Source organism: Pyrus communis, chromosome 14, assembly GCF_041283825.1.
Source record: "Pyrus communis isolate YQ-2024b chromosome 14, ASM4128382v1, whole genome shotgun sequence".
Taxonomy (NCBI): domain Eukaryota; kingdom Viridiplantae; phylum Streptophyta; class Magnoliopsida; order Rosales; family Rosaceae; genus Pyrus; species Pyrus communis.
The window spans coordinates 6401345-6413562 of NC_142578.1; the positions used below are offsets into that span (position 1 = coordinate 6401345).

The following is a 12218-nucleotide window of genomic DNA, read 5'->3' on the forward strand; positions in this document are numbered from 1 at the left end:
CGTTAATTTAAAAGCACCTAAGCAACTTCTCGTAATAACTTCTCATACATTGCTCAAATTGGACAATTGAATATACCAATGTGATCTACACAACCTCAGGATCACACACATATTTTTAGAAAAAAATTTTGGACCACGCATGCGCCCCCACGCGCGGCCCACGTGCACTGCACACTGACGGCGTCAACTGACGCCGTCAGGAATATTCCGTTAACTGACGGAATATTCCGTCAAATCTAACCAGATTCCGTCCACTGCCGTTAGGAATATTCCGTTAGACTTAACGGAATATTCCCCTGTCTTCTCCGGCGAGCCTTTGCCGGCGCCGGTGGCCGGAAAACTGGGAAATTTTCCAACTTTGTTTTCTCACTCGTTTTTCAACCAAATTTCACGTTCTTTATACCAAAATGAAGCTTAGAACTAGTAGAACAACGTTAGACTAGTTTTAAGGCCTAAAAATTAAAGAATCTCACCTGCAACAACGATCCAAGTTCGGCCAACTTCGAACCTAGCCTTCCCAACGTCCAAATTCACCCAACGAACCACTCCGAGGCTCCTTGGGACCTCACAAACACATCTACAAGCTTAGAAATTCCAAAAACAAGCTAGTTTAGGTTTGCATGAACAGTGTTCAAATCGGACCTCGTTGAAACGACGTGAAAACAACGATATCCTTACCTGAAAATGGCACCTCTGAACTCCTCTCAGCTCCACGAACACGATGGTGGTCTTGGTTTCTTGTTTGGTGAAGATTTGATTAGGTTTGTATGTGTGTCCGTGTGTAGAGGAAGAAGAAGAAGAAGGTGAACTCGGGGAGGAAGAGAGAGAGAGAGACTGAGAGAAGAGAGAAGGGACAGAGTGAGGGAATGAGGGAGGGAATCCCGGGAAGAAAAGAAAATGTATGATTGTGTGTGGTCCCACCACCCACACAACACAAATATACACGTAAACGAATAGATTAGGGGTAAAATCGTAATTTCCCATGTACGTTAAAATGAAATTTGGGACGGGATGTTACAACCTACCCTCCTTAAAAGAATTTCGTCCCGAAATTCAAAATAACTAATTACACCCCTAACGGTCAAAGAATAATCTAGGATACAAATCCCTCATCCTATTTTCTGTCTCCCATGTCGCTTCTTCAACTGAGTGATTCCTCCACAAAACTTTCACCAAATTCACTGTTTTGTTCCTCAGAACCTTCTCTTTCCAATCTAAGATCGTTAACGGTTCCTCGTCGTGCGTCAAATCTGAATTTATCTCTAACGGTTGTGGAGGGATCACATGTGACGAATCCGCAACATAATGTCGGAGCATAGACACGTGAAACACGTTATGCACTTTAGCCAACTCCGGAGGCAACTCCAAACTGTAAGCTACCTCACCAACTCTTTCTGTGACTATGTACGGTCCGATGTACCTGGGACTCAACTTCCCTTTCTTTCCAAACCGCACAACACCTCTCCACGGTGAAAGCTTTAAAAATACCCAATCTCCGACCTCATACGTTCTGTCCGTAGCATGTCGATCTGCTAAACTTTTCTGCCTGTCCTGAGCTGCTTTCAGGTTAGACCTAATTACCTGAACATTTTGAGTAGTTTCCTCGACAATCTCCGGACCTACCAAGACTCTTTCGCCAACCTCTGACCAACATAACGGAGTGCGACAAGATCTACCATACAAAGCTTCGAATGGCGCCATGCCAATGCTCGAATGGAAACTGTTATTGTAAGCAAATTCCATCAAATCTAACCGTTGGTGCCAAGCATCACTGAACTGTAACACCGATGCTCGCAGCATATCTTCCAAGGTCTGAATAGTTCTCTCGGACCGTCCGTCCGTCTGTGGATGATATGCCGTACTGTAAAGTAGTCTCGTACCCAAAGCTTCCTGAAAAGCTACCCAAAACTTCGATGTGAATCGTGGATCACGATCTGAGACAATACTTACAGGGACACCATGGTACTTCACAACCTTTGAGATAAACAATTCCGCTAACCGGCTTAAAGAATACTTCTCTCTCACTGGAATGAAATGTGCCGACTTAGTGAGCCGATCAACGATCACCCAAATGCCATCAAAGCCATTATGTGTACGCGGCAACTTGTACACAAAATCCATAGTAATATTTTCCCATTTCCACTCTGGAACGGGAAGCGGTTGCAACAATCCAAACGGCTTCTTTCTTTCTGCTTTAACCTGCTGACAAACAGCGCAACTGCTCACATACTCAGCTATCTCCCTTTTCATACCCGGCCAATAGTAGAATGGTCGAACGGTATGATACATTTTAGTGGCCCCTGGGTGCATAGCATAAGCCGAGATATGTGCTTCATCAAGAATTTCCTTCTTCAGCTCCACATTACTAGGCACGAACATTCTACCTTCTAACATCAACATGCCATCATAATCACGAACTCTGAGATCTCGCCTCCTTCCTTGATCTCGAGCTCGAATTAGTTCTTGAATCTGTTCATCAGCTACCTGAGCTTCAAGCACCCGATCAACTAAGATTGGCCTAACTTGAAAATTAGCAAGCAATGCCACTTCTCGATCTTCTGCTTCTAACCTTACTCCTGTAGCACGCAAGTCTACCAAAAGAGGAATACGACTAGCGTACAACGCATTGATACGGCCATGTGGCTTCCTGCTAAGTGCATCGGCTACTACGTTCGCACGACCAGGGTGATAATCAATCGTGCAATCGTAGTCGCTGAGCAACTCCAACCACCTCCGTTGACGAAGATTAAGTTCCTTCTGGGTGAAAAGATACTGAAGACTCTTGTGATCTGTGAAGATCCTACACTTCTCTCCGTAAAGATAATGTCTCCACAACTTCAACGCAAAGATGATAGCAGCCAACTCCAAGTCATGTGTAGGGTAATTCATCTCATGGGTTTTCAACTGCCGCGAAGCATAAGAAATCACCCTACCATGCTGCATCAATACACATCCCAGACCATTCAAGGAAGCATCGCTATAAACCTCGAAATCACCGCTATCGTCCGGGAGTGCCAAAACAGGTGCATTAGTAAGACAATGCTTCAACTGCTGGAAACTTTGCTCACACTTATCATTCCACTCAAACTTAACATCTTTCCTTGTTAACCTCGTCAGTGGCAAGGCAATTACCGAAAAATCCTTAACGAATCTCCGATAATATCCCGCCAAACCAATGAAACTTCTCACCTCAGTGACGGTTCGTGGTTGCTCCCAACTCTCCACAGCTGCAACCTTTTGAGGATCAACTAGAATGCCTTGAGCAGAAATGATGTGCCCCAAAAATGCGACTTGATCTAACCAGAACTGGCATTTGCTAAACTTAGCATACAATTGGTGTTCCCTCAACCTTTTCAACACCAAAGTAAGATGTCGGACATGCTCCGCTTTGGACTTAGAATACACCAGAATATCGTCAATGAAGACAATAACAAATTTATCCAGGTAAGGCTGGAATACCCGGTTCATTAAATCCATAAAAGCTGCTGGTGCATTCGTCAACCCAAACGGCATAACCAAAAACTCGTAATGACCGTAACGAGTCCTGAACGCCGTCTTAGGAACATCATCCCTACTAATCTTCAGCTGATAGTACCCAGACCTCAAGTCTATCTTAGAAAATACACAAGCACCTCTCAGCTGATCAAACAAATCGTCAATACGAGGCAATGGATAACGGTTTTTAATCGTCACCCGATTCAATTGTCTATAATCGATACATAGCCTCAAAGTCCCATCTTTCTTTTTCACAAACAACACTGGAGCGCCCCAAGGTGAAGTACTAGGCTGAATAAATCCCTTATCCACTAATTCCTGTAACTGCACTTTCAATTCCCTTAACTCAGCAGGAGCCATACGATAAGGAGTTAAAGAAATAGGATTTGTACCTGGAAGCAACTCAACAGTGAAATCCACATCTCGATCTGGGGGTAAACCAGGTAAATCTTCAGGAAAAACATCAGGGAAGTGTCTAACCACTCTCACATCCTCAATTCTGCTAGGAACGGTCTCTTCTAGCACCACATGAGCTAGATACCCCTGACAACCTTTAGACAACAACTTCTTTGCTCGCAAAGCCGAAATAACACCATGTCTTACTCCACTTTGCTCACCCACAAAAGTAACCTCAGGTAATCCAGGACGGTGAAACGTAACTACTTTCCCGTAACAATCAATGTTGGCACGATAGAAGTGCAACCAATCGTTGCCCAAAATCACATCAAAATCGACAATATCTAACGGGATAAGATCAGCGGGCATAACAACACCCTCTACTATCACTGGACATCCTGGGTACATACAATCTACAACATATCTCTTTCCTCTAGGCATAGTGAACTCTAAATCGTACCCTAGAGGTGTGGGGCAAGGTTGCGTTACTTGAGCAAATGTATGAGAAATAACGGAATGTGTAGCTCCACAATCAATTAAGACTCTAGCAAAATAACCAAGAATGTTTAACGTACCCATTATCAAGTCCGGGTTGTTCTGAGCATCCTGCAGGGAAATATTGTGAATACGCCCCTGGCCCTGCTGTCGTCCGCCACGACCTCTGCTCGCTTGAACACCGCGACCTTGAGCTCCACGTCCCTGACTGGACTGACCCATCTGTCTCGAAGACCCGGCACTACTAGTGGCATTCTCACCCTGTTGATACTGTCATCCTTGGTACCATTGAGAACCACCCGTTGGAGCTGGAGGATACGGCATGTAGTTGCTGGGATACGGGGGATAACCACCTTGTGAATACGGGTCCTGGGGGTATTGGTACTGTCCTGGAGCATAGGGAACAACATCACCCTGATAGTGATAGGCACCACCTCTACCTGCTTGACCATAAGTAGTCGGACCTTGGATTTGTCGAATCGGTGCATGTGGCGGCATAAAGGTCTGCTGCGGCTTCTGCTGCTGACTCTGGGGACAATTCACCGCTCTATGTCCTACCTGTCCACATGTGAAACAACTACCGCTAATCTGCCTGCACTCGCCGAAGTGTCGGTTATTACACCTACGGCAAAATGGGGGTCGGTTTCGGCCACCATCACCTTGTCTCTGGCCTCGGGCACCTCCATAAAACCTACCTCCACGTCCTTGTCCAGAGGCACTGAAACCACCACTAGACGAACTCGAGTTGGCACCACCCTTTTTAAAGTTCTGAGTCTGGCGAGGCCCAAGGGACACTTGACCTTTCCCCTTATCATCTTTCTTTTCATCACTGTCACTCGACATATTCTCTGAGTCCTCTACCCTCAACAGTATCTCATAGAACTCCTGGTAGGACTCACAGTGAGTCGTAGTGGCCATAGAACGCCATCTCTTTCTAGTGCCCAAGCGAAAACGACGAAGCATCTCCGCCGGATTACCAGCGACATCAGGATAGTAACGAGACAAATCAGTGAACTTACGATAATACTCGTTAGCCGTCATCTTTCGCTGTTTCAACTCAGTGAATTCCTGTTTCTTACGGTCGATATACTCAGGGGGTACAAATCTCCTTTGAAATACATCCTTGAAAACATTCCAATCGGTCCTCTGAGCTGGAGTCAACCTACGAAGTTCTTGCTCCCACCAAGCTGCAGACTCCATCTCCAGGAACCAAGAGGTTGTCTCAACCCACCTTTCCATCGGAAGGTTCCCTTGGTTATGTAACACCCGGAAAGTCTTCTCTAGGTGTTCCAACCAACGTTCTGCGCCTTCGTGACCCTCGTTACCTTTAAACTTATCCAACTTCAGGTTATACATAGTCTCCAGAGGAGTCCTCTGGGGAGGGCGCATCACTGTTTGAAGGGCTGTAGCAATCACTTCCCCCAACTGAGTAAGATCAGGGAAACTAGACTCATCTGAGCGACGTGGTTCCCGACGAGGCGGCATGATTCTGACAGAAGACACCAACTATTAGAATACTCACAAAGACACAGGACTGCCAAACCTAGGCTCTGATACCAAGCTGACACACCCCGACCGAGATCAGGGCATGCTGGCCATCACACGAAGGTGACGTAGCCATGTGCGCGTGTGGAAGCTAATAAGAAGGTAATATAAAAGTACTAATAATTAAAAACCTAACATCATACAAAGTACTAGTGTATGTGAGACACAATTCAGAGCAAGTCTACAACAGTCCAAAAGGAAAAGATACGACATATTTACACCCGAAGGTGACCCTACAATGGTGAATGTCTGTCAGAAATGCCGGGACGCCCTCTGGGATAAACCACCGCACTTGCTAGACCACTAGAACCTGGAGGGGCGCAAAACAAAAGCGTGAGTGGGCAAAAACAAAGTTCTTTGAAAACTCTTTAGCAAAACACATTCTAACCCCTCGCCGTAAAACCTGTATACTTCCCAGAAAATGAACATATATACGTATGTATAGGTATGCCAATCATGCTCCACAATATGCCATTCATGCTCCATAATATGCCATTCAGAATCTCATAATCAAATATGAATGCTCAAGCGTAATTCACATCACAATATATAATCTGGCAGCCGGGAGTCACCTAACGTGACATGTACCGCTGCACCTAGAGCTCCACGCTCAACTCAATCACTGAATCTGCACACGAGTCGGAACCACCTAACGTGGTCTGTACGACAAGCTGGGTGTAATATATATGTATGCTCTAGTGCTACGATCACGTGAAGCTGTGCGATAATCGCGGGTCACCTACAAGTCGGAACCACCTAATGTGGTCTGTACGACAGGCTTGCACCTATCTTGGATCCAAGGCGAGCATGCGGTGCTGGTGAACATACACGTGAAGGCTGTGCCCTGGCCCTGGGCGGGAGCACTAACACCGGGGGTGCAGATTATGAGCTCTCTAAACCTCTCAAACTACCATCGCATAATAAACAGAAATGTATAACCACATGAATACCGCTTACCTGGCACTTACCTGTGCGTCCACAGCACCAATTACACATATATATATATGTATGCCAATTACCAATGCACGTGATGATGCATAAACAATATTCAAATGATGCATGGCATAAAACATATAACCTTTTCTATTCTATTTCTGGGAATTTAGAGGTATATAGGTATATACGGAAAACAAAAGCCCACTCACTGATAATTAGAAGGGTCGTAGCCCCCTTGCCTCGAGTGTGTACGCTCGTCTTCGGAAAACGAATCACCTATACGCGACAAAGTTACGAAAACGTTAATTTAAAAGCACCTAAGCAACTTCTCGTAATAACTTCTCATACATTGCTCAAATTGGACAATTGAATATACCAATGTGATCTACACAACCTCAGGATCACACACATATTTTTAGAAAAAAATTTTGGACCACGCATGCGCCCCCACGCGCGGCCCACGTGCACTGCACACTGACGGCGTCAACTGACGCCGTCAGGAATATTCCGTTAACTGACGGAATATTCCGTCAAATCTAACCAGATTCCGTCCACTGCCGTTAGGAATATTCCGTTAGACTTAACGGAATATTCCCCTGTCTTCTCCGGCGAGCCTTCGCCGGCGCCGTCGCCGGCGCCGGTGGCCGGAAAACTGGGAAATTTTCCAACTTTGTTTTCTCACTCGTTTTTCAACCAAATTTCACGTTCTTTATACCAAAATGAAGCTTAGAACTAGTAGAACAACGTTAGACTAGTTTTAAGGCCTAAAAATTAAAGAATCTCACCTGCAACAACGATCCAAGTTCGGCCAACTTCGAACCTAGCCTTCCCAACGTCCAAATTCACCCAACGAACCACTCCGAGGCTCCTTGGGACCTCACAAACACATCTACAAGCTTAGAAATTCCAAAAACAAGCTAGTTTAGGTTTGCATGAACAGTGTTCAAATCGGACCTCGTTGAAACGACGTGAAAACAACGATATCCTTACCTGAAAATGGCACCTCTGAACTCCTCTCAGCTCCACGAACACGATGGTGGTCTTGGTTTCTTGTTTGGTGAAGATTTGATTAGGTTTGTATGTGTGTCCGTGTGTAGAGGAAGAAGAAGAAGAAGGTGAACTCGGGGAGGAAGAGAGAGAGAGAGACTGAGAGAAGAGAGAAGGGACAGAGTGAGGGAATGAGGGAGGGAATCCCGGGAAGAAAAGAAAATGTATGATTGTGTGTGGTCCCACCACCCACACAACACAAATATACACGTAAACGAATAGATTAGGGGTAAAATCGTAATTTCCCATGTACGTTAAAATGAAATTTGGGACGGGATGTTACACACATTGATCACAAATTTGGCTCAAAATACACTAGATGCGAGCGAAAATGTTGTTGGATTATTTTCCTACTTATGTTACGTTGCACTTGTTAGGAGAAATTTTATGGGGTTTAATGTGGTTCCCTAGTCACTTTATGTACTGCTCACAAGTCTTACTAGATTTGAAATATATTAATTTATTTCCCTTGAATATGAGTGATGTTATTACTTAAATTTAAATATGGGAGAGGGGCCACTTAGTACTACGGTCTAATGGTATTACTCTTCACTTGTAAGTGAGAGGTCTTAGGTTTGATTTTCGCCAATAGCGAATTTGAACCACATTATTGCTAGTCCATTGTGAGGCTAAGCCTACCCCCTCCCTCTTAGTGTAGATAATATCATTTGTTCTAAAAAATAAGTTTGGGGGAAGGGGAAGAATTTGAAAATTTGAACCCCGGACGTAAAAAGATCCTAATTAACTAAACATATCATGTTCCGACTAAGGTAAACTGAGTTTGAGTAATATTGGCAAACAGGATTTCAAATTCTGTTATGAACTCAAGGGAATTGTAAGCGTATCTCATTTGGGTTATGTAAATAAGGATTAATAATTCTTGTTTTTACGTTACACAAGCGTAACACTTCTTATTTAGTAGTGTAATTTAAATAAGAATAAAATATTCTCTGACTCTGTCAATTCATGCTAGTATCTTAGCTTATTTTAATTATATGAATACCTTTAAATCAACACGTGATGTATATCTCACGGGGAAAATGAAAAGCCTTTGCCCTATAATTAAGTACAGTGAGTTACCTTTCACTTGGGAAGAATATTCTGATCTTTGCAGATTCCAAACTCATGTATATGGGTGATTTTGTTCCACTAGCTAGATGTGTTTAGGCGGGCCCATTCAGATCGGCCCGGTGTGTAATCTTTCGAGTCATTCAACACTAGCTACATGCAATAGCATGGAGAGAGAGAGAGAGAGAGAGATTGTGTTGTTTCGTTCTGGCTGCTAGGGTTTGTCTGCGTCTCCCCCACTGAAATTTCCTAAAAAAGCTAGCTAACTTAATATCGGCAAAAATTTAACTTCAAGTGGATAGGCTTGAAAGAAAAAAAATTCTTTGCCAACTTTTAGTTTATGTTACGGTGAGACATTTTCTGTGTTGGTGACTTTTTTTTTTTAAATTTTTTTAAATTTTTTTTAATTTTTTAAAATTTTTATCCATGATAGTAAATTAGTTTGACATAATTGGAATAATTATAAAAGTAAGTAAGAAAATTATAGTCTATGATGCATTATTTTTCGCCAAGTTTCTTAATCTAAGTGTCATTTTCGTTTGTGAAAAAAAAAAAAAATCAGATTAAGATATATTCCAGCAACAACCATTCTAAATTGAGTTATATCGTACTTGATAAGTTTTTTCTATTTGTTTTGGTTTTTCTGGAATTTGATCATACCATAGCTAGCTTTTTACCTTGAACATCCCAAAAGATGAGCATTTTAGAAAGTTCATTGGAAAATACTTTAGTTTGTGTAGTCTGTCTAAGAATGGTTAATGTTAGTGAATAACAGTTCAAGAATTAAACTATAGAAAAGATCTAACCTATCTACCAATTGTTAATGTTGACGAGTGCGATAATAATTGGGTTCGTCAGTTTTGCTTTTGCCTAGAAGTTGGAGTTTTAAGGAATTATCTGTGAAGAGCCCTCAAAAGAAAAGGAAAAAAAAAATCTAGAGCATGTAGTTAACTAGTAATAATATCTCCTTAATACATTAATTGAAATAAGCTTAATTAATTTAAAGCTAATACAAAGCTAGCTACATCAGATAGCTACAGAGCTTTAAGGGAACAGAGATACTGAAAGACTGGGAGATTAGAGGGGGATACATAACACAGATACGCCCATGGCACCTACGCCTTAGAGCACAGTTAATTAAAGCAACACACAAATTAAACTTCAATTAGGGCAAACTTAAAACAGAAGGAACTATGCTTATCTTGAAGACTTAAGAACCTTATAACATATGCACGTCCCTTCAATTTTGGGTTCAAACTTTGGTGGAGAAATCATCATCAATGGCAGCTTCCTTGGTTTTTTCTGTCTTTTCAGCCATGACAATTATATTTTGAACCACTTCAATCATGTCATTTGTAATGTCCACAGTTGGATTCAAAATCACTGCAGGACTCAGTTCCGGACACACCGAAGTATTGATCTTCATCACATCAATAATGTGCTCAGATAATTCTTGAACTTTTGGCTGATCTTCCAGGAATTTCTTTGCATTCTTGTAGACTACGTAAACCACCATTTGAACAACCCCGAAGAGGAAGCCCAGCATGTTTGGAAACTGTTTGTCCGATAAACCAAGAGGAACACAAAAGATTAATATAATAATGTATAGAGAAAGTTTCAAATTAAAGAGATAAAATTAGTATAATTCTTCACGCCTGCATGTTACAAGCATGTAACTTGTACATGTAAGCTTATATATGTAAACTACCAAGGTTCACTTACAGCTATGTAGTAGTCCTTGATCAGAAAACCATAGAAGAACCATGCGACTGCACCTAATGTTAGGAAAAATGATAACGGAAATGGCATGAACTCAACACTCTTGGTCCGTATTACTTGTCTCTGCACAAATTTACCAATGTTATCTTAAGAAATTAATTTACCCCTGGAAGAAACAAAAACCTTCTTTGGAAGTACTACCTCTTCCAAAATGATATTACAGCACGGTTAGTTGAGATGTTGCAAATAGGTAAGATTTGTTTTAGGTCGAAGTTGCTAATTACCAGGACACCAAGAGGTGCGACAAATACGCTTAGGCTGAACACAAGACAAATCCATCCCACAATCTTAAAACGTGTTTCACCTGTGGCTAGAAAGCGAGTCAAAACAACCATCATGCCGTAACTGAAAAGGTTCAGCAAGAACAGAAGCATCGCGGTTGAGATCTGCAAGTGCCAAATAAAACCCATATGTAAGCTTCAAACTAGAGTAATGAAAAACATTTGAAGACTGTTAGTGTTCTAGACAACCAATACATACCCTGGCCTTCTTAGGGGCATAGAAAAGGAAGAGGGAAATGTAAATAGTCTCTATGACGCAGCCAACCGAGTTGATTGTGATGACAAGAGTGGCATCCTCTTTCAGCTCTTCCTTAAGGAGGGCATAGTATATGTACATCATTGAACTCAAGAGCCCAATTACATATGGAAGTGCTTGAAACCCTTCAGTTGTTTTTTTCTTGTAAACTGTGTAAAAAGTTGGCCTGCAATTACAACCATCGTTGTTCTCATTAGCAAGGACGTACGCGTATAAAAATTTGAAAATTTTCCATGGAGTAGTTAATACATTGGCCACTTACACTGGAGCAAGAAAGACCAAAAGGGAGATGATATTGCCTACGACAAAAGAATTGAAAAAGGGACAAGGTAAAAAATATATTAGTCTTAGCAAATTATAATTTACCAAAAATTGGTTTGTAATTAAACTTGAAATCTTAAAGAGAACTTATTTAACACGTACTAAAAACAATATTATGTAGCGTGCATTAATTAGTTGTGACCATTGATCAGTTAGTGAAAAAGAAAAGGAGGCAGAAGGGACACATAAGCTACAATACCTAAGAGGCCAAAGGCCAAAATCAAAGTGTGGTGAAGTGCCATATCCTTGGATTACAACCAAAAGATTGGAAGGCTCTCTTTGTTTCACTCACTCTATGATCCCTTGCTCACGCAGTGACAACAAGAGAGTTTTACTGCACAACTGCTATCTTATACTTCTCAACACAAGACATGCTTAGAAGCAAAGGGTGTGATCTATTTATACAAAGAGGAGCTGGGAGATCGAAGGGTCACGAATTTGAGGGATATCAAGTTGCATGCAAAAAAAGTGCGAAGCAATATCATTGTAACACTCTAGGGTTAACTTTCCAGTTGTTCATTTGAGCTTTTTGACGTTTACATAATCCAAACAGCTTTTTTAGCTAGCCCCTATTGCCCTATATTTTCCCTACTTAGTCT

The 12218-nt window shown here is 42.0% G+C and overlaps 1 protein-coding gene across 1 annotated transcript; it reads right to left on the reverse strand.

Annotated features, from left to right (window-relative positions):
* Nucleotides 1-9929: 9929 nt before the first annotated feature.
* LOC137712750 (bidirectional sugar transporter NEC1) lies at nucleotides 9930-11994 on the reverse strand. The gene is made up of 6 exons (XM_068451901.2): nucleotides 11819-11994; nucleotides 11561-11597; nucleotides 11242-11464; nucleotides 10986-11147; nucleotides 10705-10824; nucleotides 9930-10537 (listed from the first exon to the last, which is right to left on the reverse strand). The coding sequence occupies exons 1-6, from the start codon at nucleotides 11859-11861 to the stop codon at nucleotides 10235-10237; spliced, it is 888 nt and encodes a 295-aa protein (XP_068308002.1). The 5' UTR covers nucleotides 11862-11994; the 3' UTR covers nucleotides 9930-10234.
* Nucleotides 11995-12218: the final 224 nt, after the last annotated feature.

Bases quoted from the DNA above. Each gene is read 5' to 3' on its own strand.
- LOC137712750 (XM_068451901.2), bottom strand. From the start codon at position 11,861: ATGGCACTTCACCACACTTTGATTTTGGCCTTTGGCCTCTTAG. The intron at 11,148-11,241 runs GTATGTATTGGT...TGGCACTTGCAG, and splicing joins ATGCCCCTAAGAAGGCCAGG to ATCTCAACCGCGATGCTTCT. The intron at 10,825-10,985 runs GTAATTAGCAAC...AAATTTGTGCAG, and splicing joins TCGCACCTCTTGGTGTCCTG to AGACAAGTAATACGGACCAA.